Source organism: Panthera leo, chromosome F3 (genome assembly GCF_018350215.1).
Source record: "Panthera leo isolate Ple1 chromosome F3, P.leo_Ple1_pat1.1, whole genome shotgun sequence".
Classification (NCBI taxonomy): domain Eukaryota; kingdom Metazoa; phylum Chordata; class Mammalia; order Carnivora; family Felidae; genus Panthera; species Panthera leo.
The window spans coordinates 2,638,550-2,666,244 of record NC_056696.1 but is presented as its reverse complement, the minus strand read 5'-3'; the positions used below and the strand labels follow the sequence as shown (position 1 = coordinate 2,666,244).

The 27,695-nt window shown below is 60.5% G+C and overlaps 1 protein-coding gene across 4 annotated transcripts; it reads right to left on the bottom strand.

Annotated features, from left to right (window-relative positions):
* Positions 1–5: 5 nt before the first annotated feature.
* Positions 6–27,695, bottom strand: EPHX1 (epoxide hydrolase 1). 4 transcript variants are annotated; one of them, XM_042925574.1, is made up of 9 exons: positions 27,580–27,695; positions 14,813–15,000; positions 12,875–13,055; positions 6,588–6,815; positions 5,988–6,117; positions 5,378–5,577; positions 4,041–4,149; positions 867–983; positions 6–422 (listed from the first exon to the last, which is right to left on the bottom strand). In XM_042925574.1, the coding sequence occupies exons 2-9, from the start codon at positions 14,993–14,995 to the stop codon at positions 221–223; spliced, it is 1,350 nt and encodes a 449-aa protein (XP_042781508.1). In that variant the 5' UTR covers positions 14,996–15,000; positions 27,580–27,695; the 3' UTR covers positions 6–220. The 4 variants fall into 4 exon arrangements, with proteins under 4 accessions (XP_042781508.1, XP_042781504.1, XP_042781506.1 ...); XM_042925570.1 differs by lacking the exon at positions 27,580–27,695 and adding an exon at positions 26,944–27,053; XM_042925572.1 differs by lacking the exon at positions 27,580–27,695 and adding an exon at positions 23,682–23,732.

Sequence of the window (27,695 nt, the reverse complement as noted above, 5' to 3'; positions counted from 1 at the left end):
CGCTCTGAGGACTAAAATCATTTATCGGCATCCACCTGCGTGTGGGAGGGTGCGTGCAGCGCGCTTGGGGCCCAGGACGGGCAGGGGAGGGGGCGGGGGTGGGGATACACCTTCGCCAAGAGAAGCCGGGGCGGGGGAGAGGGAGGGGGATGGGGGGCCGCACTGGGAGGGGCTGGCTGACGGGGAGGGAGACTCGGCCCCGGGGGCCACCCCCGTGGCATCAGGGCAGCTCAACCAGCCCCACGAACTTGCGGATGTCCTGGGCCAGCAGCTCCGGCTCCTCGAGGGCGGCAAAGTGGCCCCCGCGGGGCATGTAGGAGTAGGACACGAGCCTCGGGTACTTGCCCTTCACCCACCTCTCCGGTACGTGCATCAGCTCACACGGGAAGGCGGCCAGGCCGGTGGGCACCGACACCTTGACCCTGGAAGGGACAGAGATCCCCTGAGAGGCGACGTCGCATCCTGGTCCCCTTCTGTCCCCACAGCGGGGGCTCAGGGACGGGGCGGAGGGGACAGGAGGTCAGAGCCAGGGTTGTGACCGCGCCCTCAACTCCAACCCACCCAGGGCCTTTCTGGAAGGGCTGGCCAGGCTGGGGAACAGGGCCAGGTGGGACGGGTGTCCCCTGTCCCTCCGCTGCCACCTGAGGGTCTCCGTGTGAAGGTCCAAGGGGCCCCGGAAGCAGGGGTGGCACAGCGGGCCGGCCCCGCGTTCCCTTCCTGAGCTAACTCTAGACGCGCAAGATTTCTCCCAGCACCTCCGGCCTGCCCACAAATTCGTTCTCACGCTGGGCGTCTGCCCTCGGGTTCAAGGCCGGCTTGTCTTGCGGCTCCCTGCCCTGGAGGCCTCTGGGCTGGGCCAGGCTTACCGATCCTGCTTGAAGAGCTGCCCCCTGTTCTCCTTGTAGAAGCGCTGGGAGGAGGTGATGGCGCCAGTTGTCCAGTAGAGCATGACGTTGGTCAGCAGGTCATCCAGGGAGAACTTTCTGCGGAAGCAGAACCAGACGGCCGCTGAGCCCCGGGTGCACCAGAGGGCAGCCTCCGGGCCCGCCTGCTTTCCCCCCTCAGACATCACTGCGACCGGGGCACAGGCAGGTTCCGCCCAGGGTCACCAGCCACTGTGATGGCAGGTGACGCGGCATGCGGACCGTGCATGAGGCAGGTTCCGCTGGCCCTCACGGCCGCCCGCACCCCTGACCACCCCCAGAGCGGTCCCACCTGGGCAGGAAACAGCAGGTGAGGACAACCAAACCCAGGGGCTTTGGGCTGGTCACCACCGGGTGCCCGGAGGTGGCTGCCCACCTCTGGCCCTCGTGGACCATCCCCAGGTGGGCTCACCCCTGCCAGGGCCTGGGCAGGATGGGGTTTCCAGGCAGCGTTTGGAGCCCCTGGACGCGCCTGGCATTACCCACAAGCTTCCCGCCAAGTGAGTCACCCTAGGAGTCATGGGGCCCTGTGCAGACCCCCACCCCCCTCAACACACACACACTCAGGCTGGGACTGCTGAGCAGGGGGACCCCACCCAGGCTGCGGGGCTCCACCCTTGGGGAGGAAAGAGTCATTTGGTCCTCTTGACCCTAGAAACCCCACATCCACTGCGCACAGACCCGCCAGCTTCCCACCCTGTCCCCTCTCATTCCCACAACGCCCTGCCAGTGCCCTCGGCCACCCAGACCCACCTGCTGGTCCGCAGACCCCAGGGGACTCCAGCTCTGGGGACGGGTCCCAACCCTCGGTGCGTCCCGATGGCCACGTGCCACCCACAGCCCCCACCCCGCCAGCCTCCCTGAGGGAACCCAAGTCTGCACAGAGCTCCCCTCGGGCCTTCCCTGCTCCATTCCAGTCCTGGGGGCTTAGGAGATCTAAGCTTCCTTGTCGGGGGGCCCGATCCCTCCATCCGCCTCCAAGTCTCCCTCCCCTGCCCACGGTCTGCCGTCCGATGCCACCCGGGCCTGCCTTCTGCCTCCCCTCCCCTGCCCCACCCCTCCCCCATGCCTCGGCACCCCCCCCCCCTCCCCGACGCTGCAACTCTCCATCCACACTCGCCCTTCTCACTATGTTCTGTCTTCCCAGACCTCCCTCCGTCCCCCTCCCAGTAAGCAGCCAGTAAGCCAGGGGTCCCCCCAGCACCCCCCGATGCTGCCCCACCTGCACTGATGCCAACTGTTAATTTCCCCGAGCACAGAGAGGGTCATTTCCTCCCATTGGACCCCTCCCCAGGCTCAGATGTCAATCCCGTTCCCCAGTGGGCACCTGGCACCCAGCACGTCCGGGACAGAAGTGTGCTCTGTGCCCAGCCCCTCTCGGACACACGCTCACGGACGCAAGTGCACGCGCACATGCGTACTTCGAGGCACCCCTCCTCCGCCCCCCCTGCCACCTCCCTCACACTGACCCCACGACGCCCTGCCTGCCCCCCTCGCGGGGGGAGGCCCCGCAGCGTCACTGCGCCTGCCCAGCTCTCCGCCTCCAGGGCAGTGACTTTGACGAACCGAAGCCAATTTGCCGAATTTACTTGTTTGTGTCGGCTCTTGGGAGGCCGTCGGCCAAATATGCTTTTGTCCTCGGCACCACGATTCACCCCTGCCCTGCTCCCCACCGGTGCAGCTTGAGATAGTGACGGGGGAAGGGAGAGCATTAACAATGTGAAAATACGAAGGATTTGGGAGAAAAGAGGCTTCTCCAGAATGATGAACACGTTCATCAGGCATCTTCGTTTCCACATTCTTAGTCTCCAGCAACAGCGGCCCGGAGCGGGAACAGAGACGAGGGAACCTCCAAATGGATAGCGGTCGATGGGAACAGAATGGTTAGAATCGGCTCTCAAACCCTGTGAACTGGGCTTTCAGCGAGGTGGCTAAGGGCTCCCGTATTCCCTCGGCTCCGGTCCCGGCTTGGAAACTACCACCACACCCGTCTCCGGCCTACCGTAGTCAGTGATCTCTCTAGAACACAGAGCTGATGGTTCCTGCCCCTGCTCCAGGCTCTGGTGCCCCCGGGGGCCAGGCAGCAGCTACAGTGGGTGGTCAGCCCGGGGGGGGGGGGGGGGGGGCGGTCTGGTGGGGACCCTCACCTGGCTGCAGGTACTGTTGGGCAAGGAACAGGGCCAGCCCTGCCTAGGAGCTCCTGGTGGAGGCCCATCCCCCCGGGGGCCTCTCCAATGTGGGGTGGGGAACAGATCCCAAGGTGAGGGCTGTGCACGGGTTCATGGCCCGGCCCCTGCGTCCCTGCCCTCTGCCCTGGCCTCTGCCGAGCCAGCCTTTCCAGGAGCACCTGGTGTTTTCTCTGCGCCTAAATTCCCTTCTTCCACCCTGTCCGCCGGCAAACTCCTACTCATCCCTCAAAGCCCAAATCCAGTAGATTCTCCCAGTCACTTCCGCCCCGCCCCTCAGACAAGGCAAAGCCTCCTTTCTCTGGACGGTCTCTCAGAGCTCATCCGTCCACTACAGACTTGTCGATTGCGTGCCCGGCATGGCCTAGACACGGTCCCCGTGCCCGAAGAGGGAGCCAGCCCCTCTCCCTCTGCTCCCACACCGGCACGGAGTCCGGCGCTCTGCGTGCCCCCGAAGTAACGAAGACAGGGATGGATGCTGCAGAAGCCGGGTCAGGGCTGGCCGGGTAGCAGAGGCTGCAGCCTCTGAAGCTTCCCCAGTCTTTCTGAGGCAGCGTCCAGGGTTGCCTTCCCCGGGGCACACGGTCAGGTGGCCACGATGCCGGGCTCTCCTGGGTTCAGAGCGGGGGGACCCCGGGTGATCGCTGCCCTCTGGACCCCCTGATCCCGGGGGGCGGGGGTGCTATTTAGCAAATGGAGCATGGACGTTCTCAAGGGCTAGACCCTGGTCTTGACCCCTCCGCGGCGAGGCCCGGAGCCAGTCGCCGGACCTCTGTCCGCTTCCTCATCCGGAGGACCTGGCTCCGCGTTCACCGAGGTGAGGGTCTGAGGAGCATCCGGCAGTGAGTGGAAGGTGCTGGCCGTCGGCCGGAGGGACGCGGGCTGCCGGGACGCGGGCCCACGGCTGGCGGGGCGGGGGTGGGGGGCTCACCTCTCCAGGCCCCCGTCCTCCAGCTGTTGGAACTCGGAATCGGTCCAGGTCGAAAACTTCTCCAGGATGTAGGCAGCCAGGCCCGCGGGAGAGTCGTTCAGAGCGCAGCCTGGCGAGGGGAGAGGCGGGGAGTGACACAGGCCCGGGACCTGCGAGCTGGCCGTCAGGACACGGGGTGCTGCGGGCCCCACCGGGCGGCGCCCAGGTCGGAGCACGGCTCTGCCCCAACTCTTGGGGTGCTCTGCACCCCGTCTACTTAACCCTTGGCCTTGGAATCCCGATCTGAGTAAAAGGGGGACACCCTCACGGCTTCTTGGGAGCCCACCCACTACGCGGGCAGCGTCCTGTGTTCGGGGAGGTCCACAAGCGAGATCTGTATGAATGCTGGTTTTTAAAAGGTGGGGTCTCAGAGGCACCCGGTCGGCTCATTTGGTGGAGGGTGCGACTCTGGATTTCGGGGTCGCGAGCTGGAGCCCCTTTTGGGTGTAGAGATTACCTGCATACATAAATAGACCCGGGGGCGCCTGGGTGGCTCAGCTGGTCAAGCATCAGACTCTTGATCTTAGCCCGGGTCATGATCTCAGGGTTTGTGAGTTTGAGCCCCGCCTCAGGCTCTGTGCGAACACCGCAGAGCCGGCTTGGGATTCGCTCTCTCCCCCTCCCCTCTCAAAAATAAACATTAAAATAAATGAATAAACTAAAAAAAAAAAAAAAAAAAGGTGGGGTTGGGGCGCCTGGGTGGCTCAGTCAGTTAAGCGTCCGACTTGACTTCTCAGGTCATGATCTCGTGGTTTGCGGGTTCAAGCCCCACATCAGGCTGTGTGCTTGATGGTGCAGAGCCTGCTTAGGAATCTGTCTCCCCCTCTCTCTGCCCTTCCCCTGCTCACTCTTTCTCACGATAAATAAACATTTAAAAAGAAAAGTTGGGGCTTTTGGTTTATACGCTGTGATCAGTGAAAAGTAAGAAGCAGCCTAAACGTCCAAAATAGGGGATCTGTTACAAATGGACACGACCCCCTCCACCCCCCACGGTCCTGGGGCTGCCGGGCCCCCAGGCTTCCTGCTCCGTTCAGGCTCGTAGAGTCCAGGGGTCAGGGGTCAAAGCCAGTGCACACGGCATTCAGCTCAAGCTGTCGTCTGGGACAATTGACCTCAAATGACCTCAGCGGAGACACGCAGCCTAAGAAAGAGCTCAGGTCCCTCCCAGGAGGTGTGCACCCCTGGAGCGCGGCTTCTGGGGCGGGTGAGCTGCCCCCCCCCCCCCCCCCCACAGCGCCCGGCTGGATGGAAGGGGCGTGACCCCCGCCCTGGCCGCCGTGTCCCGAGCGCCGGCTCACCCACGGTGTCGGGCTTGGTGCTCTGGATGTGCATGTAGCCGCTCTCCCCCAGCGGTCTGTAGAAAATCTTGAAGGGCAACATCAGCTCCATATCCCTCTGGGTGAAACCGAGGAGCCTCGCGCAATGCCGAACCAGGAAGAGGGTCAGGATGCGGCCATTTAAAATGAAAGCCATGTTCAAGTGCAGGCCTTTCACATGGCTGTGAGGGCAGAGAGCGGGCCCCGGTGAGGCTGGCGTCAGGGCCAGGGCCAGGGCAAGGGTGGGGGGAGGCCGGCAGGAGGAGGGAGGCGTTGGGGAGGGGGAAATACAGAGTTTCCAGAAAGTTCTGGCTTCTCCCAGGGCTCAGGCCACCAGAAGGGTCCACTCTGACGTTCCCCTCCTCTATCTGTCCCTCTCTGTCTGGGCACCTGGCCCAGCGTCACCAACCCCGCGTGATACCGAACGGAGAGGATCCACACCAAAGAGCTCTGGGCGCGGCTGGGTGACAGGGGCCCCTCCGTCCTCTCCCCCTGGGCCCACAGACACCCCGCCCGGTGGCCCCCCGCAGGCAGATCCCGCCGCCCCCGTGCACACAGTGACCTCGCGGGGGCTGTGCACACGCACACTCACCTGGGCACCATCTGGGCCATGTGGGTGCAGATCAGGGCCCCCCAGTCCCCGCCCTGAATGTAGAACTCCCGGAAGCCCAGCCGCAGCATCAGTTTGTAAAAGATCCTGGCGGTGGCCACTGAATTCAAGCCTGGTTGGGAGGGAAGGAGAACAGAGTCACAGGAAGTCACTCGTGGGGTCCTCTTGGGCTCCTGTGAAATTCCTCACACCCCTCTCGCCCCCCACTAGGGTGACAGCAGCTCACAGGAGGGGAGGAGGCGTCCCGGGGCCCAACGGTGGTGGCGAGGCCACGGCCAGTGCCCCGCAGGGAGCGAGCCTGGCGTCCGCGTGGCAGGGAGGGACAGCGAGGGGACAGCCAAGCAGCGAGGGCGCGATGGGCTCAGGCCAGCCACCAGTGTGCTCCTGTGGGGCTCGGTCAGCCTCGCTGGCCCGGGACAGCCCGGGCCCAGATGCGGGGAGCTCCCGAGGGCACGGGAGTCGGGGCCCCGGGGCCAGCGTCGGTCACCACCGCTCCTCGCCCGCCTCAGAGCCCGAGAGGGTGTGCTGGCTGCCCGCCTGGCGGGCAGGCCTGGTCCACACCGCCCCCCGCAGCCCCCATACCCTTTTTGGAGGCTGCCTCCGAGAAGGCGTAGCCAGGAATGGAAGGGCAGATGACTTCGAACACGTGCTCCTCGCTCAGGCCGTGGTTCGCGGGGTCAGTCAGGAGGGGGATGATCTTATAAAACTCGTAGAAGGAGCCGGGCCAGCCGTGTACCATCAGCAGGGGCTTGGGGGTGCGGCCGGGCGGCAGCTGGGGCGGCTTCACATGGACGAAGTGGATGTCCAGCCCTGGGGAGACGAGCACAGTCAGGCCGGCAGGCATCGGAGATATTGTCTTTCTTTATTTTTTTAATGTTTATTTATTTGTGAGAGGCAGAGACAGCGTGCGAGCCGGGGAGGGGCAGGGAGGGAGGGAGACACAGAATCCGAACCCGGTTCCAGGCTCTGAGCCGTCAGCACAGAGCCCGACGCGGGGCTCGAACTCACGGACCGCGAGATCGTGACCTGAGCTGAAGTCGGACGCTCAACCGACTGAGCCACTCAGGCGCCCCAAGATTTTATTTTTGTAAGTCATCTCTATGTGTCTCCCTCTCTCTGCCCCTCTCCTGCTCACACTCTTTCTTTCTCAAAATGAATAAATGAACTTAAAAAAAAAAGTTAAGGGGTGCCTGGATGTTTAAAAACCCAGAGGCGAGAGCTATTTAAGGGCTGTTCCCTTCCCGGAAACCGCCTGACCCCGGGACCACCTCGGGGTTCCCCAGGACGTCACAGCACGAAACACTGAGTCGTCCGGACAGCGGCCTGCTGTGGCTGCACCCAGGTGCCGCCAGCTTCGTCCCCGCGCTGGTGGCCTGGCCCGGGCCCAGCGAGCCTTCGAGAGTCTTCCCCTGGCTCCCCGGCCCGGGTGGTCCCAGAGGGCCTCCCTCCTCTCCATTGCCTGCTGTCCTCGACCCTCACGCCCCGAACTTTCTGGGGTCCTCTCTGCCCCTATCCCCGGGCTCCAGCCTCTGTGCCGGCTTCCCTGTTCTGCAAGGAGGCCTGGGCCTCCCTCGGGGGGTGAGGCAGGGCCTCCAGAGACAACGGCATTGCTGATCACAGGGAGGCCGAGGTTCAGGGCCCTTGTCCCTTCGCCTCCAGCCTCTGTCCCGGCGGGCGCTGGGCCAGGACACCCCCCTCCAGGCCCCTCGCCACCCGCCAGGCCGGGGCCCAGCTCTGCTCCCGGGTTCTGAGCCCGCAGCCTGGGTCTGGGGTGCCTGGGGCTCCACAGACCTGCCGGGAAACAAGGAGGGCTTCCTCTTTGATTTTTAACGTCTGTCTTCATTTTTTTTTTTTTAAAGTTCATTTATTTATTTTTGAGAGATAGCACGTGTGAGCAGGGGAGAGACAGGGAGAGGGAGAGAGAGAATCCCAAGCAGGCTCTGCGTCGTCAGCACAGAGCCCGACTCGGGGCTCGAACCCACAAACCGTGAGATCGTGACCTAGAGTTGAACACTCAACCCACTGAGCCACCCAGGCACCCCTTCGCTTTTAAAATTCAAACATTTAGGGGCGCTGGGGCGGCTCAGTCAGTTAAGCGTCCGACTTCGGCTCAGGTCATGATCTTGCCGTCTGTGGGCTCGAGCCCCACGTCCGGCTCTGTGCTGACAGATCGGAGCCTGGAGCCTGCTTTGGATTCTGGGTCTCCCTCTCTCTTTGTCCCTCCCCTGCTCGTGCTCTGTCTCTCTCAAAACTAAAATAAACATAAAAAGCAAGAAAATAAAATTCAAATATTTAAAATTCAAAAAGGATACAAGGGAACAGTGAACAGTCAGCCTTGGCCTCGGCCCTTCCCCCAGCCACCAGTCCCCTCCCGGGGGACAGCTTCCAAGGACCGCCGTGCGCGCGCCAGCACGGGCGCGAATGAGTGGGTGTTCCCTAACTTTACACTCAGATGAAAAGGTGACAATCTGAATTCAAAATAACCGCACGCCGTGCAGTATGTTCCAAAGGAGGTAAGGTCTCCTATGAATAGGAGTGCATTCATTTTTTTTTATTTAAAAAAAAAATTTTTTTTTTAAACGTTTATTTATTTTTGAGACAGAGAGAGACAGAGCATGAACGGGGGAGGGTCAGAGAGAGGGAGACACAGAATCCGAAACAGGCTCCAGGCTCTGAGCTGTCAGCACAGAGCCCGACGCGGGGCTCGAACTCACGGACCGCGAGATCGTGACCTGAGCCGAAGTGGGCCGCTTAACCGACTGAGCCACCCAGGCGCCCCCGAATAGGAGTGCATTCAGCAACGCGGAAGGACCCCGGGATGTGTTGTCAAGTGGAAAACCACGTTCCAAAATAGAATGTACGTAGGGTTCTATTTTGGCTCAAGGCAAGTTAGGATCTGTGAGCCTTTTGTAAAAAGTCTGCACTGTCACAGTCCAGAGGAGCCTAGGGAGACATGGAAACAAAGCGTAATGGGGTGTCCGGGATGGGGTCCCGGGAAAGAAATACAACATTAGGTGAAGACTGAGGAAATCTGAGCCATATCCCATTGTCTGTGGACACTGTGTTGTTCAGTCTTTATTTTATTATTATTATTATTTAAAAAAAAAAATTTTTTTTTAACGTTTATTTATTTTTAAGACAGAGAGAGACAGAGCATGAACGGGGGAGGGGCAGGGAGAGAGGGAGACACAGAACCGGAAGCAGGCTCCAGGCTCCGAGCCATCAGCCCAGAGCCCGACGCGGGGCTCGAACTCACAGACCGCGAGATCGTGACCTGAGCTGAAGTCGGACGCTTAACCGACTGAGCCACCCAGGCGCCCCTATTATTATTATTTTTTAATGTTTATTTATTTTTGAGAGACAGAGGGACAGAGCATGAGCGGGGAGGGGCAGAGAGAGAGGGAGACACAGAATCCGAAGCAGGCTCCAGGCTCTGAGATGTCAGCACAGAGCCCGACGCGGGGCTCGAACCCACAGACCGTGAGATCATGACCTGAGCCGAAGCTGGACGCCCAACCGACTGAGCCACCCAGGTGCCCCACAACCATAGAATTTTAAAAATAAAGATGGTTTTGAGGCACCTGGGTGGCTCAGTCGGTTGAGCATCTGACTTCGGCTCAGGTTATGATCTCGCGGTCCATGAGTTCGAGCCCCGCGCCGGGCTCTGTGCGGACAGCCCGGAGCCTGGAGCCTGCTTCGGATTCTGTGTCTCCCTCTCTCTCTGCCCCTCCCCACCAAAAATAAATTAACATAAAAAATTTTTTAAAAAGTAAAGATGTTTTTAACACTAAGGGAATCTGAATAAAGTATGGACTTTAGTGAAGGTATTAACATATCAGTACTGGTTCATTCCTTGTAACAAATGTACCAGACTAAGGTTAACAGTAAGGGGAAACTGGGAGTGGGTACAGGGGAACTTCCCGTACCGTCCTCACTATTTTTCTGTAAATTTGAAATTGTTCCAAGGAGCGCCTGGGGGGCTCAGTCAACTGAGTGTCTGACTCTTGATTTTGGCTCAGGTCGTGACCTCACGGTTCATGGGTTAGAGCTCCATGTCAGGCTTCCCACTGAGTGTGGAGCCTGCTTGGGATTCTCTCTCTTCCTCTCTCTCTGTCCCTCCCCTGCTTGCTCTCTCCTTCTCTCAACATAAGTAAATAAGCATTCTAAATCAATCAATCAATTAATCAATCAATCGTTCTGGGGTTAAAATAAGTGTTTCCAACAGATGAACGGAACAGAATCACAATAAACCTGGGCATATGCAGTCAACTAAGCTTTGACAAGGGAGCCAAGAACACTCGATGGAGAGGAGACAGTCTCTTCAGTAAATGGCGCTGAGATAATTGGATGGTCAGATGGAAAATAATGAGACTGGACCCCTACCTCACACCACTCACAAAGATGAACTTGAAAATGGATCAAAGACTTAAATGTAAGACCTGAAACCATGAAACTTCCAGAAGGAAACAGACACAGAGCTCTATGACGTGGGTCTTGATGATAGTTTCTTGGAGGCTACATCCAACTAAAAGGCTTCTGCACAGCAAAGAAAACCATCAACAAAGCGAAAAGGCCATCTGGGGAACGGGAGAAACTAACTGCAGACCATGCATTTGATAAGGGATTAGTATCCAATATACATAAAGAACTCCTAACGACTCAATAGTAGAAAAACAAATAACTCAATTAAAACAATGGGCAAAGGACCTGAATAGACATTTCTCCAAAGAAGACAGACAACAACCAACAGACACATGGAAAGATGCTCACCATCACTCATCATCAGGGAAATGCAAATTAAAACCACATTGAGATACCACTTCACACCTGTCGAATGGCCATGATCAAAAAAGGGGCACCCCTGCTCTCTCTCAAAATAAATAAATAAGCTTTTTTTTTAAAGACAAAAAGAGATACCAAGTGTTGGTGAGGATGTGGAGAAAGGGGAACCCTCGTGCACTGCTGGCTGGTGGGAATGCAAACTGGTGTAGCCATTCTAGAAAACAGGATGGAGATCCCTCAAAAACTGAAAAGTGAAATATGGTCCACTAATTCCGTTTCTGGGAATATATATAAAAAGATAACAGGGGCACCTGGGTGGCGCTCAGTCAGTTGAGATTTCGACTCTCGATTTTGGCTCAGGTCACGATCCCAGGGTCGTGGGATCAAGCCCCGGGTTGGGCTCTGCACTGAGCATGGCGTCTGCATGAGATTCTCTCTCTCCTCCTTTGCCCCTCTCCCTCACTCGCAGGTTCCCTCTCTCTCTAAAAATGATGATGATGATGATGATGATGATGCACCCTCGTTCACTGCAGCGTTATTTACAGTAGTCGAGACAAGGAAGCCACCTAAGTATCCATCAGTAGATGAATAGATAACGAAGTTGTGGTCTCTCTCTATAAATATAAATGGAATACTATTCAGCCTTTAAAAACGAAGAAGCCTTGGGGGCGCCTGGGTGGCTCAGCGAGTTAGTGTCTGACTCTTGATTTCAGGTTCAGGTCCTGACCTTGAGTTTCATGAGTTCGAGCCCTGAGTCAGGCTCTGTGCTGACAGCATGGAGCCTGCTTGGGATTTTCTCTCTCCCTCTCAAGCAAATAAAATAAATAAATAAAGTTAAAAAAAAAAATGAGGAAGCCTTACCATTTATTTATTTTTATTTTTATTTTTTTTTAATTTTTTTTTAACGTTTATTTATTTTTGAGACAGAGACAGAGCATGAACAGGGGAGGGTCAGAGAAAGAGGGAGACACAGAATCCGAAACAGGCTCCAGGCTCCGAGCTGTCAGCACAGAGCCCGACGCGGGGCTCAAACCCACGGACTGTGAGATCGTGACCTGAGCTGAAGTCGGACGCCCAACCGACTGAGCCACCCAGGCGCCCCAGGGAAGCCTTACCATTTATGACAACATGGGTGGACCTTGAAGGCACTGCGCTAAGTGAAACACGCCAGAGACAGAAAAAAGACAAATACCGCGTGATCTCATTTATGTGTGGGATCTAAAACGAAACGAAAGCCGAAATCGTAGAAAAAAGAGACCAGAGGGGGGTTGGGGGCGGGGGAGCCGGAGGGAGGGGCCAGCAGGTGCACACCCCAGGTCAAGGTGAGCCCTGGGGGCGTCCGTCCAGCCTGGTGACGGGAGCTGGCGCTGCTGTGGGTACGTAGGGAGGTTCAGGGTATGTCCTGAGAGCTCAACACGGGGAGAGGAGTTTGTTCTCTCCTTGTATCGTCTCTGCAGGAGAAGCTGGATGTGAGCTGAACCCCCCCACACCCCCTCTCCCCCCACCCAGGCGATCACTTCAGAGCAGATGTCAATCAAACCATCATGCCCCACGCCTCACACTTACCCGCTGATGGGCGTCAGTTACTTCTCAGCAGAACTGGGGGAAAATGCTTTTCCGCCCAGGAAACTATTCCCTCACCCCAAATGATCTTGAGGTCACCTTGCCAAGACAGTTTTGGGCGGGAAGGGACCTCCCAGGTGATGCCGAGGGACAGCGGCGTCCCACAGCGGCAGGACGCCAGGTCTCGAGCCGCAGACAGGGAGGGCAGTCGTTCTCAGGACCTTGACCGCCGGACCGAGCGCCCTTGAGCAGTCACGGCGTCACGGACTCCAAACCCTCACGGAGCGGCGGACCAGATTCTGCGTATCTCTGGCTTTCAAATTACTGACGTGTCTTCCTGCCTCGCTCTAAAGCCCACTGGATTCGTGGGGACTCTGCATCCTTTTTGCCCCAGTGAGGTCAGCCCGTAAATACACCCCAAGGACCAGTAATTGGATCCTAAGTTGGGTCCGGGGCCCCTCCGGCAGCTACAAGGCCGCTCCTGAGACGCACACCCCTCTCCCGCTGGCGTCTGGGGAACATACCTTCGATCCTGGTCTTGAAGTGAGGGTACCTGTTGAGCATCTCCACCTGCTTCCCCCAGTCAAATTCATTCCGCCAGTAGGAGAGGATCTTCTTCAGGTAGTTGGAGTTGAAGCCATAATGGAAGCGGCTGTCCTCCAAAGGTGGGGTTAAACGGGTCCCGTCGATCCTGCGGTGTAAGTCCTGGAGCGAAATGCAGGACCCAGGGAGAGAGGGGTGGGTGGGGCAGAGCACAGAAGGTTTGTTTCCAGAAGGCGAGCAGACCCGCAGCGGCCAGATACTGTGACAGGGGAGGCGAAGCCAAGTCCCTCGGGGAGGGTGAGGTCCCCCGGGTCCGCCACAGGTGCCCTCGGGGTCGTCCGCTTTCCCCAGAAGGCACCTCGTTTCCCATGACCGCAGCTGTTCCCGAAGCTGTGTCCTTCACCCTCGACGTCACCCGTATATCTCCTCTTTGTTTTTAAGTGCATCACCGCTACATGCATCTTTAACGGACCTAGGCTGACCTCTGGCGGGGACCGCCACACTTTTTTGTAAGAGGCCAGGCACTATGAACGTTCTAGGCCCTTTCCAGCTGCAGCTGGCCCACTCTGTCCTCGCAGCGTGGACGCAGCCACAGACACCGCGCGGACCAATGCACACGGCTGTGTTCCCGTAAAACTTTATTCGCAGACACTGACGTCTGAAGGCCAGGTGGTTCTCACGGGTCACGAGACATTATTCTTGTTATGTCCTCAGCCATTTTAAAGATGTAAAGGCTATTCTTAACACGGGGGCTGTATAACCCGGGGGGGGGCAGACAGATCTGTCCCAGGGCTGTGGTTTGCGGACGCGGGTACACAGCACTGAACGATACGCCGTAACTCGGCTGGGATAAAATGACAGACCGGGAGAAAAGGAAGGCGCGAGCCTAGCGGGCGAGGCCAGGGGACCAGCCCGGGCCCCCTCGGTGTCCTCCATAGCACCCCGGGCTCCCAGATTCCGGACGTTTTAGACTCCAAGTCTAGGAACCCACGAAAGGCGTGATCCTCAGCCTGGTTTCTCTTGGGCGCAGCCCAGTTTCTGCTCTGTACTCTTTTCCTCCTCGGAAATCTCACGACTTGGGCACTTGTGAAAGCACGTACCCCCTGCTCATCTCTCAGCTACCTTTTCTCTGTGCACCTTCCTTTCTCAGCCACGGGACTAGGAGCTATTGGAGAGAGGGCGCCTCTCTTCTCCGAGCACCCAGCCCGTGCCTGCACGCACACGTGCTCCGACGAGCTCAGAACGGGACGGGACGTCCGGGTCACCCTCCTGGCCCAGCTCCCACGGCAGCACACCCCCCTGGTCACGTCCCAGCTGACTCCAGCGTGCGGGGTGGGGGCTGGGTTCTGGAGCTGGCAGACCTGGGTTCAAATCCTGCTCATCCCTCGGTCACCTTGGGTAAAAAGCTTCAATTCCTGCACCTGCAGAGGGAACGACGGTCCTGCCTCCTACGGGGACTGAATGGGGCCTCGAACAGCTGTCACAGAGCAGGCGCGTTACCAATGCTGGCCCAGCATCTGATGTCACCACGGCCCTGCGTCTCACTCAGGACCCCCGCCCAGGCCCTGATGACAACCTGCTCGCTTTCTCTGGCTAAACTCACCCCCAGGGTGGCAGGAGGGAGCGGAGGAGGGGAGAGCAGCTGTGTCTGTGACCCGTGATGCCCGCGCCCAGGGCCAGCTGGCACCCCCTGCCCACCTGGTGCTGCCGGGCTCTGGGCAGGGGAGGGAGGAGCAGAGGGGCGGGTGGGCAGAGGGGGACGGGGTGGGCACGGGGCGGGCTGGGCACGTCTCTGTAGGATCTGCCCCTGGCCGGTGTGAGAACAGCGGAGGGCACCCCACTCCCAGCCCCCCCGGGGAACACAGCCAGGCGTCCCCGCCCTCCCCTCGGCTCAGCCCCGCCTGGGGAAGGGGCCTCACCTTGATCTCCTCGTCTGACGTCTCCACCTTGAAAGGGCGGATGCTCTCGTCCTCTGGGGCCGTGGGCCTCGCCCCGGGGCCCCACCACCCATCTTCTAGTGGCAGCGTTTCCTCCTTGTCCCGGGAAACAAACCAGTAGACGACAAAGGCCAGCACTGAGGCGAGGAGAATCTCCAGCCACATGATTCCTGCAGGAGCGAGGAGGGCCCGTCAGTGCAGAGACCCCCCCCCCCACCCCCGGCCGAGACCCTGACCCCCACCCTCCCTCCCACCCAGCCCCCGACTGTGGGAACTTGTGAAAGAAGAGTCTGAGCACGTGGAAGAAACAGAAACCAGCAGGAAAAAGACAAGAGCTGTGACATTCATCCACCGAATTGGGAAAATACCAACACAGGGTGGCCTCTTGCGGCCCTGGATGCTGGGGCTGCACTTCTGAGGCCTCTTGCTTTTCTAAGGGGCCTTCTGCTCCACGCTTCTGGAAGCTTCTCTCCACCCTCGTGTGTGTGTGTGTGTGTGTGTGTGTGTGTGTGTGCGCGCGCCCCCACCCCCAGGAATGCTGGGCTCCTGAGGCTCCGCCCCTGGCTGTCTCTGGGAGGGGCCTGTCCCCAGGGTGCCCATCAGGGGCCGGGCGCACCCGGTTTGGGCCCGGGGAGCGTTGGGGGCCCGAACACGGCCACTCGGCTCAGCTGTATTTTTTTATTTTTTTTATTTTTATTTATTTATTTATTTTTTTAATGTTTTTATTTATTTTTGAGACAGAGAGACACAGAGCATGAACGGGGGAGGGGCAGAGAGAGAGGGAGACACAGAATCGGAAGCAGGCTCCAGGCTCTGAGCCATCAGCCCAGAGCCTGACGCGGGGCTCGAACTCACAGACCGCGAGATCGTGACCTGAGCTGAAGTCAGACGCCTAACCGACTGAGCCACCCAGGCGCCCCCCAGTTGTATTTTTTTAAAGGAGGCTCCACGCCCTTGAGATCATGCCCTGAGCGGACCCTTAACCCACTGAGCCCCCCAGGAGCCCTCAGCTTTTTTTTTAAAACAGCTCTATCGAGGCATAATTCACGGGCCATATAATTCGCCCACTTAGAGTGTTCGATCTGGTGATTTTTTGTGTATGACAGACAGTGCGGCCATCACCCCAGCTTGACGCGGGGAGGCGGGGAGGCTGGGGAGGCCTCAGCCCTGCCACCAGGAGACTCAAGTGAGACCTTTCCCTTTAAGGAGGCGAGGGCACGTGGAGGGCACCGTCGGAACCGTAGTGGCGGTCACTCCTAGAGAGAAGCTAGGAGAAGTCAACATCTAGCAGCAGACTTCCCCACCACCTCTCCGGAGCACTGGCGGAATCTACTAGAACTCGACATTCACAAACGCGAGGACTCCGCGATTCGCCCCGAGGCGCAGACCCAGCCCGAAGGTGCCCGAGGGTGCACCACACTGAGCAGCTGTAGGTGGGGAGCCCCACACCTAGAAACGTCCCCGACGCCATCCGTCCACGCAGGGGGGCCCCCAACGGTCCGCACCGAACGGGCCAGACACAAAACGGCACGTCCCGCAGACTGTTCCTAAAGGAAGGCCACTGTCAGGGCCACGAGACGGCAGCGTGGAGTTTCCTCTGGTGGTGGGGCCCGGCCCGGCACTCACCGCGATGACAGTGTGCAGGGGGCACAGGCCCGTGTGTCGCCTGGGCCAGAGACACCCGAGGAGCCAGGCTCGGGCAGGTGCGGGACACAACTCAGGGGTGCACGGGGTCACCGCCGCGGGGACACCCCGTGGGGAGCCTGGGGTGGCCGTGGTCACGGGCCTCCCGAGCCTGCACGCCGGCCCTTGACTGCAGCCCCCCGCCCCGCCCGGGTTCTGACTCTTTACTCCGCGAGATCTGAGGGTTCGGAGCCTGACTCCCACAAGGTAACGGCTCTAAACGCAGGAGGTCAAGCCAGGCAGGTGCTTCCCGTCGCCGGTAAACGGAACGTCGGCCTCGGAGTTTCACCGAAGGCGGTGTTTCTGTTAGGCTCGGGGCAAAAATACAAGCTTCAAAACCGTATGTACACCTCATTTGAGGCTTGGTCCTAAAAGCCGAAGTCAACTCTTGTAAGTTGAATGCGGTCTGGAAGGCACCATAAGTCACTCGTTCTTTTCAGGTAAGAGATTCGGATCGGGGCCCCGGGAGGGGAAACGCAAACTGGCTCGTGGGACCACGGGCGGGTTCGGCGGTCACCGCGTGGCTGTGACCGTGAGCCCGGCCCTTTGCAGGCACAGGAGGTGGGTCACAGCCCTGTGCCGCAGGAGCTCATGCTCTGGTAGGACAGGCAGACAGATGAACAAGTGATGACAGCCGTCTACACAGACGAGGAGAAGCGTGCAAACGCAGCAGTGGTTAAGTCGGCCACAAAGCCTGCACGGATGAGCGGGGAGCGGAGTTTTAAGGATAAACAGGGATTTACGAGGCCGAGAGACAGTGCGCCGTGTAAGCAAGGAGCCTCTAGGATCTACATCCGGGTTCCGCGCAGGTGTGGACACTTGGGACCTCCGGGGCGCACTCTTTCCATTTCTACCTGCACCGGCCGAGACGGGTCTCTACCTCACCTCCTTTGTACGCGGTTCCTTTTGCATGATGAAGCCGGGAGTTTTAACTCAGGAATCGGGTTTGCCATTCGGATGGCCCTCCTGTAAATTACAAGCCAAGACTCCGGAGCGAGGCGAGGACGGGCACTTGGGGAGGGGAGCACGGCATGGCTGTGTGAGAAAAAGGGGGCCTGGGCAAGTTCCTCAAAACTCGGCACCCTAACCCCGGCTCCCCAAACGCGCCCTCGGGTTGAGACACGGGGTGGCTGAGCCTGGCGGCTAAATTGGCCCCTTCCTTCCTCGCGATGGAATCGAATGGAGGGAATCGTTGTTGTTGTTGGCAAAGCTCAGCTAAACACTGCATTTCCTGGTGCTCCCTGCAGCTTAGCATCGAGCTGAGGATTTGAAGGGGCGATTAGGTGCTGACAAAGAGCTGTAAGTGTATTTGGGGCGGAGCCCCCCCTCCTCCCCGCTCGTGGCCCAGACAGTACCTCCGTGTGAATTAGGAAAAGACCCCATTCTTCAAAACGCTGCCAGAAAATTAACCTAATCTGCTGCTTTTGTCATAGGATGCCTCATTGCCATCTGCCAGAAAGCACTTGTACGTAGATCTACATACATCTAGAGGATGACGTGCGTGGCATCCTCTAAGATTGTGCAGTGCACAACGTGCACAACGGTGCATGGATCCTGCCCGTGTGTGGAAGACTGGAAAGAGCCTGGACTCGGCTGGGAAGCACGTACCTTTTGCCCTTCCCCCTTCACGCTTCCTGGGGCATAGGTGTGATGCCTGGACTCTGGTAGCCATTTGGGGCCATGAGGTTTTCACCAGGACAATGATGGAAAATGGGTTCCTGCTAACCGCGGGACGACTTACTCCTAAACTTCCTTTGGGTGACAGGGAAACACATTTCTACATTGTTTGAGCCACCGCTGCTTTGAGTTTTCTATTATATAAACCTTAACATCATCCTCACTAACTGAAAAAAGTCAGGGCGGGGAAATAATATATCCAGTTCCCCGTGGACAAACTCTCAACAACAAATGCTCAGCCTTCAAAATTGTCCTTTCGGTTCTTACAGATTTTATTTTTAGGTAACCAACGTGGGGCTCGACCTCACAACCCTGGGATCCAGAGTTGCAGGCTCCACCCACTGAGCCCCCCAGGCTGCTTCTCTGAGAATCAACTTCCTGACAGGTGTCCGAATGCAAAACACCAGTGGCCCCTGCCCCGCCCGCCCCAGCCCTGGGGGCAGGGAGGGGGCCTCTCTCTGCGGAACCTTGACCTCTGTTTACATACAATGTGGCCTCCGCAGCTGGTGTCTCCCTGTTCTCTCCGTAGAAGGGTAAGACTGGCCACCGGTTGGGGATGAAATGCGCTGTGACTGAGTCACAGAACGAACCTGTGCCCCTTCGGCAGAGGGATTATTTTATGGTTTTTTTTTTTTTAATTTTATTTTTTAAAGGGGAAAGACCAGAAGGGCGACGGCCTTCCTGCGGCCCCACTTCCACAGTGCGTCAGACGCCCTCTCCACACGAGACCAATTGAGCCGCTGTGGCTGGGATCCTGCTGGGTGACTTTCTAGCGACCCGTCGGGGGGTAAAAAGGACGATCTGGAAACCCATAGGCCTCCGGAAACCAGTGGGTCAACAACGAAGCTGGCTGGGGCGCCAGAGAACCTGTGTCCGAATGGGGCCACCCTTTCCGCGAACGTGGCTCCCGCCGTCACCCCTGCACAGACAGACAGGTGCGTGTTTCCCACCAAGACCCCAGCAGCCCCCTGCCGCCTCCCCTGCTCGTGAGCATCTCAACATCCCCTCCTCGCGCATCTGCGATCGCACCGTGACCTTGGGCCCCTGAATTTGTCTCCTTCGGGGTTCCCTCGCTGTCGCGGGCACTACCCACCCCCCGAATGGCAAGCCAAGAGCCCAGGCGACGTCTTTGAAACCCCCTCCTTCGTTCCACCCCCCGTGGAGCCAATCAATCGGCAAGTTCCAAAGTCGATCTCAATCCACCTGCACGGCCGCCTCCCCTGGAGCAGAGCAAAGGCCCTGTCCTGTCCCCTCACACGTGCTCTGCCTCCCTGTCCCGCCCCCAGCGTGCCCTGTGGCCAGAGTGACTTTCTGCAGATACAAACCTGATCTTGCACATCCCTGGTGTAAACCCCGGGACAGCTTCCTGCTGTCCTTGAAACAGCGAGATGCTTGGTTAACCCTTCAGGGCCTGTGCTCTCTGACCCGCCCACCCCTCCCCTCCTCGCCCTCCTGCGGTGGGGGAGCACCCTCTCCCCTCAGCTCCTGAACCCCTGCTCATCCTTCAGATTTCAAATGCAGCGTCCCTCCTCCGGGCAGCCTCCCGTGACCTAGTTCAGCTCTGTGCGCCTCCCACCCCTAGCTCGAGTCACGGTCACATCTGTTCAAGGTCCTGCGGCAATATCGCCCCCACCCTCCCACCGCACCCCGGAAGTAAGCTCCCCGAGGGTAGAGGCCATGTCTTCTCTGGCTCCCCGCTGGTCCCCGGCACCTGGCACGTACTGGATGCTCAGAAAATCTCTGCTGAAAGAATGAATTTAAAAATTCTTCGAGGGGCGCCTGGGTGGCTCAGTGGCTTGAGCGTCTCAACTCTTCATCTCAGCTCAGGTCACGATCTTGCGGTTCGTGAGTTCGATCCCCGCGTCCTCTGTGCTGACGGCGCGGGGGCTGCTTGGGATTCTCTGTCTCCCTCTCTCCCTGCCTCTCCCCTGGCCACACATCCGCACCTGCCCGCGCTCTCTCTCAAAATAAATAAACGTCAAAAAATAAATCAAAATAAAAAATTTTTCACTGACAATGTTGAAAATTTCCAGAGCTCGTGCCCAGAAAGATGGCTGAATTCTCCTTGAGGAGTTATATATATCATCTACTTCTTAGACTATTCTGAGACACGGGCCGTGGGATGCAGGGAGAAGGCTGAGTAGGTGGGAGGTGGTGTTCTGGCAAATTCCCCCTGAAGGAAGACTGGAGAGCCAGGGTGCCCGGTGGCGGGCAGATACCAGGATTTGGGATCCAGAAGATGAGGCTCAGAATCTGGACCTTGCTGAACACTAGTGGGGAGTCCTGCCAGCCTGTCCTCAAAGACCCCCGCCCCTCCCCCGGCCTCACACCCAGGCAGGTGCGAGAACCCTCAGACCAGCTAAGCCCAGCTCTGAGCGCACCTGTACTGGCCAGGGTGGGGGCCGGGCATCCGGGGCTCTTCTTCGACAAAAGAGGCCGGGAGGGCCCAGCTCTGGGCACAGGAGGCCTCTGCCCTCTGCCCTGCTTCCTGAGGGTTTCCTGCCAGTGACTCAGACTCACATGGGAGCGAGGGCCTCGGCTCCTTCTGGGGGAGGTCTGTCTGGACAGCACACTGCGGGGCAGGGCGAGAACGGGGGAGGCGAGCCAGACAGAAAGTGGGGCGCAGGGGTGTGTGTGCCTCCCCGGGCCCCGCGCCGCCTTCCCCACACCTCTCTGGAGGAAGGCAAAGGAACATCCAGCGGAAAGGGAAAAGCAGATGGTTTCCCGTCGGAGCCAGGGCGGGCCTGCCAAGGCGGCAGAGCAGGGAGCCTCCCGCCCTCCTGCCGCCAACGCACGGCTCCCAGGGGCTCCCCGACGCCATCCCTGCTCGCTGTTGGGTCTGGTGGCAGCTGGCCCAGACAGAGCGGGAAAGCCTGGGGAGGGGGGGAGGGGGAGGGATGGGGGGAAGAGGGGAGAGAGGAGGGGGAGAGGACGTCCGGACCGCGCCCCCTCTGCCCCCACAGCCTATTCCCCGGAACCCCAGTGGCCAGACGAGGACGGGGACTCAAGATGGGCGAGGCGGGATGGGCCCTGCACCCCTGCCCACGACAAGGGCCTTGTTTACCTCCTCCAGGCCGGGAGCCAAGCCCTGGGAGAAAGAACAGCCCAGAGCCAAGCCCCTAGGGAAGGGAAAATGCAGTTTGCAGGCAACCACAAAGCAGAATAATAGAGAAGTAAAAACAGGGTGGGGGTGGGGGTGGGGGTGGTGCAGGCTTCCTGGTGGGGGGGGGGCCCTGCTCTGGGCCGCAGTGAAGGGACATACAGCTGCCTTGGAGGGGACGCTCCGGCAGACCCCTCGCCCCCCAACCCGACTCTCCAATTGCGCCTGAGTGGACAGACAGACAGACAGGACTTGTGTTGCTGGTGTTACAGGGGCGTCCAGGGAGCCAGGGGTCAGCCGGCCGGTGTTTAGGCACCAACCTCTGGCCTCCAATTGTGCTCCTGCCACTCGGCAGCCACATGACTTCAGGCTGGTGGCCCCACTTGTCCAGCCTTGCTGAGCTGGGGAGTCAAGGACTTACCTCGGTCAAGGGGTGGTGCCCCCACACGGGCACTCGCTAAAAAAGGTTTTTGTTTTTTTTTAATATTTAGTTTTGAGAGAGAGAGTGCCAGCAGGGGAGAGGCAGAGGGAGAAGGAGACACAGCATCCGAAGCAGGCTCCGGGCTCCCAGCTGTCAGCACGGAGCCTGACGCGGGGCTCGAACCCACGACCCATGAGATCATGACCTGAGCCGAAGTCGGACGCCCAACCGACTGAGCCCCCCGGGCGCCCTGGGCATTCACTTTTGCACTTAAATCCCGAGAACGCGACAGGTGGGTGAGAGGGGGCGGAGGCCGAGGGAACCTTCCCTGAAGACATGTGCTGCTGGGACCACGACAGGAAGCTTGGTGGTCTCTGTAGAGGAAAGAGCAGGCGGGACCCGGGGAACATGAGCCCCAAAGCCCAGGGTGGCGGAAGGCAGAAAGCGAGGGACGCCCAGCACCTGCTGCAGGGGCCTCGGTGGGAGGAGGGAGGCCACCCGGCTGGGCTAGAGGCCCCCGGCACCTCTGGGGGGACTCGGCCGGCCCGAGTCGAGCCCTCCCCAGGCTCGTCTACGCAGCCTTCCACGCAGGCCTGAAGCTGAATGATGCGAGGAGGGGCTTGGGGGCTCGCGCCCAGGGAGTCACTTGAGACCCTGTTCTGTCTCCTGGCTCAGTTTTCCATCGGTTTTAAATGACAAGAGAAGGAGCGGACCACAGCTCGCCGCCTCGAGGAAAGAGCGCTGTGCTCCGTGGGGTTTCGGCACTTGGCATCTCTGAGCAGAGAAAAGACTCCGATTCCCGAAGATAAAGGTAGCGGGCCAGGTGGCGCCCGGCCGAGCACCCCGGATCTCCTTCCCAGCGCTGACCTCACTCTGCCGCCCTCGCCCCCCAGCTCAGCCAGCCCTTGACCAATGTGCTCCGGGCTCAGGACGCCTCCTCAGGGCTGTGTAACCAGAGAGCGCTGCTGGCTGGGCCCTGGCTGAGGAACCTAAGCCGCCTTCCCGTCTGGACGGCAGCGAAAGGGCCTCTGTGCTTCCCGTAGGGCGGCCCCTCGGGCCCGGGGTCCGGTGTCTGGGAATGTTCTGGGCCTGGGGTTAGTTTGCTTGCGGCAAAGTCTGGGCAGCAAAAAGGAATAAAAGTCGCAGAAGCCAAAAACGACTTCTGGAACTCCATCGAAGGTCCTGGTGGACAAAACAGCCCTGCCTCCGTGGGAGGGCGGGGACCGGAGCCGGGTGAGGGGGACGAGGTCACCCTCCCGCACCTGGTGGCAGGGCCCGTCAGCTCCTGCGGAGACAATGTGGCCTAGCAAGCAGGTCCTCCCACAGGCAAAAAAAAAACCCTGGAAAGCCGGAAAGTACATCTGTTTGCCCCCCTCCCCCGACCCCCCAAAAACCTGGTAAGAGACTCAGACTTCCCTGAGCTGTGCTGGTCACTGACCGGACTGATCCTGGCCCCGGAACCAAAGCACTTCTCTTACTTTCCAGAAGGCCCCGTCTGTCCAGTCCCGACAAGAAGGGGAACACATGGGAGGATCACCACTCAGTGAGGCCAAGGGCGCCCGTCCCCTAGGGAAAAGCCAAGTCCCCGCTGCCCGGGGTGGTGGCCCTCAGGGAAGGCACAGGCCCACCCGGGCCTCCTGTTCCTGGTCACCGGTTTCCTGCGCCCTCCCGAGCTCCGGGGGCAGGACACAGCCAGCTGAAGGCCGCCCGTGGGCCCCTGGCGGGGACGGTCCGTCTGGGCACCACGGCCTTCTGCGAGGAAGCGGGGAGAAGCCCTGGGAGGGAAGGCTCTTCGAACACCCACTAACCCCGACAAGTGAGGGCTGGTTCCTTCTGTTTTAAAGAGACTCACAAAAACGAAGCTCGGGCAAAGCCGTTCTCTTGAGCCCACCGGCTCAGAAGCCCCAAGAAGACCCCTGAACACAGTTTACCCGGCCTCCCCAAAGGCAGCAGAAACTCCTGTTCCTGACCTGACCTCCTGTTCCTCCTATGGAATCTTCTGGAACATCTCTGAGCTCCTCAGACAGAAGAGCCCTTTTGTTCCCGAAATGCAAGCACCTCCAGCGAGGCCTCAGAGGGGGAGGCTTAGCTGCAGCGGGACAGTGTCCCCAGCCGCTGGACACGGACGATGGGGGGGGGCCACTTCAGGTCTGTGAGCCCCGCTGGGGGGAGGGGCCTCGGCCAGGCCTTCAGGAGTCAAGAAACGATGAACTAGGACCTCCCTTGGCAAGGTAAACACACCTCAGCAGAAGCAAAAACACCAGTTTGAACTTGGCTGGCTCAGCTGTGTTACGTTATGTAAGCAGGGATGGGATCGCAAGGTCCTCTCACGGGCGCCAGGGAGGATTTCCTGGAGCACCAACCACTTCTCCCTCCTCAGGGCAGCGGGTGGCTGGGTGCTCTGGGGGATCTGTGCGGGGGGAGGCCTTCTCCCTGCTGCACCCCACCTTGTCCCCATGGCACCCGGGAGCGTCTGCTCCTAAAGGGCCAGGCCCAGGCCAAGAACACCCACCGGCAGTCCCCCGCTGTCCCCAGGAGGCCCGCCGGGCTGGGCAGTGACACTTCTGTGTCGATCTGAAGTCCCTGCCCTCTGTCCCAGGGTTTGCCCCGCACCCTGGGGCCGGAGCCCTCACTGTCCTTGAAGCTGCCCTCAGCGGGCCTGGCACGGGCTTCAAGCCCACCCTGGCCCCATCTGAACCGACCGCACCCCGCCTACAAATTTCCTTCCCTGATGATCAGTTTGGACTTAACCACACAGTCACCACCCACTGGAGCCACGAGGAGCCTTGCAGATAGATTGGCCCGTCCTCCTGCGTCCCCGGACCAGGCCCGGGCAGGGGACGTCTCGGCCCGTCCTCCTGCGTCCCCGGACCAGGCCCGGGCAGGGGACGTCTCGGCCCGGCCAGTGCATGACCCCGCTCTTCTCTCCACACCAGTTCTCTGTCCACATCGCTGCGTTCCCTCCAATCACTAGTGATGGGCTCTAGGGCCCTTGCAGAGGTGGGTTTTGGGCATGCGATCCAGGGGGGCCCCCCCGAACCAACACGCACCTGCTCTTTCTGCACACCCAGCCCCGGGTGGGTATGTTCTGGGCTCCTCCCTCGGCGGTGGCAACCCGCTCACGCTTAGATCTCCCTCGTTCATTTATTTTTAAGATTTTATTTGTAAGTAACCTCCACACCCAACTTGGGGCTCCAACTCACGGCCCCGACCGAGATCAACACTCACACGCTCTACGGACTGAGCCGGCCGGGCGCCCCCGGCCCTCGCTTCTCCCCTAAGCCCAGCTCTGTGTCATCCGCTCAAGGGTGGAGAAGTGGGGCCTGGGCCTGGGCCGGGAGCCCGGGAGGGAAGTCAAAGCTGTCGGGTGAGCGATTACCAAGCCTGTGCCAGCTGGGCTCTCAGATCAACGGCGGGGGCTCCCTGCGAGCTCCAGCTGGTGCCCGGACGTGAGCGGGAGGCTCCTGGGGGAGGTGCTCTGCTTCCTGGAATGGCCAGTGCTCCTCGAAAGGCCCCTCCTGCCCAAGGGCATTCGGTCGCTTCCGGCAGGCACCCCGCTCCCTGAGGCCGGTCTGGCCAGAGTGCCTAAGGCACAGGGGAGCACGTGGGTCGGAGCAGACGGTGTCGAGGTTCACCTCGGCCGCCCTGCTGAGCAGTTACTGGCCGTGGAGCTCCTCCCGTTCCTGGAACTGGGGGGTCGGGGAGAGGCAGCATAGGTTCAGAAGTTCTGAGTCCTCTCGCTCTGAAGCTGGTTCAGTTTATGCAAGAGGTCATTCACACCAAAGGACACTGCTGGCAGCCAGGCCCGCCCGCAGCAAACAGACCTAAAGCTCATCCATGCCAGGACTGCTCCTGCCACAGGGCCTTTGCTCCTGCTCTTCCCTCAGCCCGGTGCACTGTCATCCCCGATGGCAACCGGCCACTCCCAACTCCTCGGGGTCATTCAACCACCATCTCTCAGACGAGGCATCCCTTTCATCGGACACCCCCCTTCTCTCTTCCAGGGCTCTACACCCGACGGCACACGTACTCTACATTTTACAAGTTTATTTTATCGTCCACCTCTCCCCAGCAAACCTGGGAGACCAGTGAGTCCACGTTCCCTGCTGAGCCCCCCGCCCAGGGCAGAAGGCACCCCTGAGCACAGTCCAGCTTCCTCAGGGAAACAAGAGTGTCCTCACATGGCCCTCCAAGTGCGGACGTTTGGGATAAATGCCGAACAATCCCAGAACTTCTTACTAAGCCAGGCCCAGTGGGGCTCTGCCCTCCAGCCCCTACTCGCTCAGGCAACAACCTCCAGCCATCGGGGCAGAGGCCAGTGTTACTTTCTGGAGCCCCCGAGGCCTCCTGAGAACGGTTGCTCTCGGCGATGCCGCGGAGGGGCACAGAAACAGCGTTTGCCAGTGTCCTCAGCAATTTCCCACCAGAGCTCACAAATCCGAGCAAAGGCGCTGAACGGACAGCAGGGACCCCGAATGCACAGGCCTCCTCGCCCCCCAGCCGGGGTGCTGCCCGGGCAGGGAGAGGGAAGTCTAGAAAGGGGGAGGGGTGTCTGTCCACGCGGGCACAGGGCACATTCAGGCTTTGCGGACCCCGAGGCTTATGGGGTGGGGGTGGGGGTGGGGGGCGGGAGGGAGCAGGTGGAGAAAAAAGTCAAACTGCTTTCAAGACTGACCACTGCTAGAGCCGCTACCCCCACGATCCCGTCGCCTCGCCTAGGCTTCAGAAAGGGGCGGGTGCAACTCAGGGCCACACGGCGAACTGGGTCCCAGGCCCGGGTCCCCTCAGGTGGCTGTAGGCACCCCTTTCCCCCCGGGGGCGGGGGCGGCGGACAGCGAAGGCAAGAAAGCGCCTTCCAAACTCAAGATCCGAGCAGGGTTTAGGGGTCCAGAGACAAACACGTGCTTTTCACCGCGGGGCGCGACGCACCCTGTTAGCAGAACTCTCGGGAGAGAGTGCGGGGCGGGGGGGGAGGGGGGAGCGCCGCGCCCCTTCAGCCCCGGGGGCACGGAGGGGGCAGGCATGGGCGCGCCAGGCCCTCCGTCGGGTGCAGACGCGGGTCCCCGAAGCGAGAGTAAGTCACACTGCCCCCCCCCACCCCGAGCCCGCCCCCCGCGGAACCGCGCCCCCACACCCACTCTTCCCCCCGGGACCGCGCCCCGACACCCGTCCTCCCAGCGCGCGCCCCCAGTCGCCCCCCGACGCGTCCGCCCCCCAGCCCGCGCCCCTTACGGTCGTCGGCTCCAGGCCCCGGGCTCCGGCGCGCGCTCGCTGGGACTGTGGCTCCGCCGCCCCGGGCGCCCCCGCGCTGATCCCGCCCAGGCTCGGCCCCGAGGGGCGGCCGGGGGCGGGGCCCACGGCCTGGGGACGACCCGGCCGGGTTACCCGGGCGACCCGGGAAGGGCGCGTCACCTGCGCGCCGCCGCGCACCTGATCGCGCAGAGGCGCGTCCGAGTGCGGCCCCTCGGCCGGCTGTCTCGGGTGGGGGGGGGCGGTGGCTCGCACGCCGCGTGTCCTTCCCGCTTCTTCCGCGCAGACCTCGCCGCCCCTGCACCTCGCCCACGCGCGCGGCCACGCGCTGGCACACTTGCACGCGGTGTGCACGAAAGCGGGGCCCGTTCGCGATCCTCCCGGTGAAGACCCGGGTCTGCGGCGCCGACTCGGGAGCGGCGGGTGCTGGGCTGAGTGCTCCCGCGGGCACCGATCCCCGGACCTTGGCCCTGGGACGGCCCAGGGTCGGTAACCTGCTCGCGCCCCCGCGGCGCCTCGCTCCCGCGCTCCGCAGGCGACTGTCCCCACGCCGGGCACCCTCAAGCCTCAGCCGGCGGATGGCCTGTCGCGGGGGCGGGGTGCAGCGGACTGACTTACCCTCGGCCTCCTGCCTGGCCGCTCACCTCCGCCCCGGACTCTCCCCTGCACCCAGAGAGGCTGCTTCGGGCCAGCGGGCACACGGGATCATCGCTGCCTCCAGGCCTTTGCTCGCG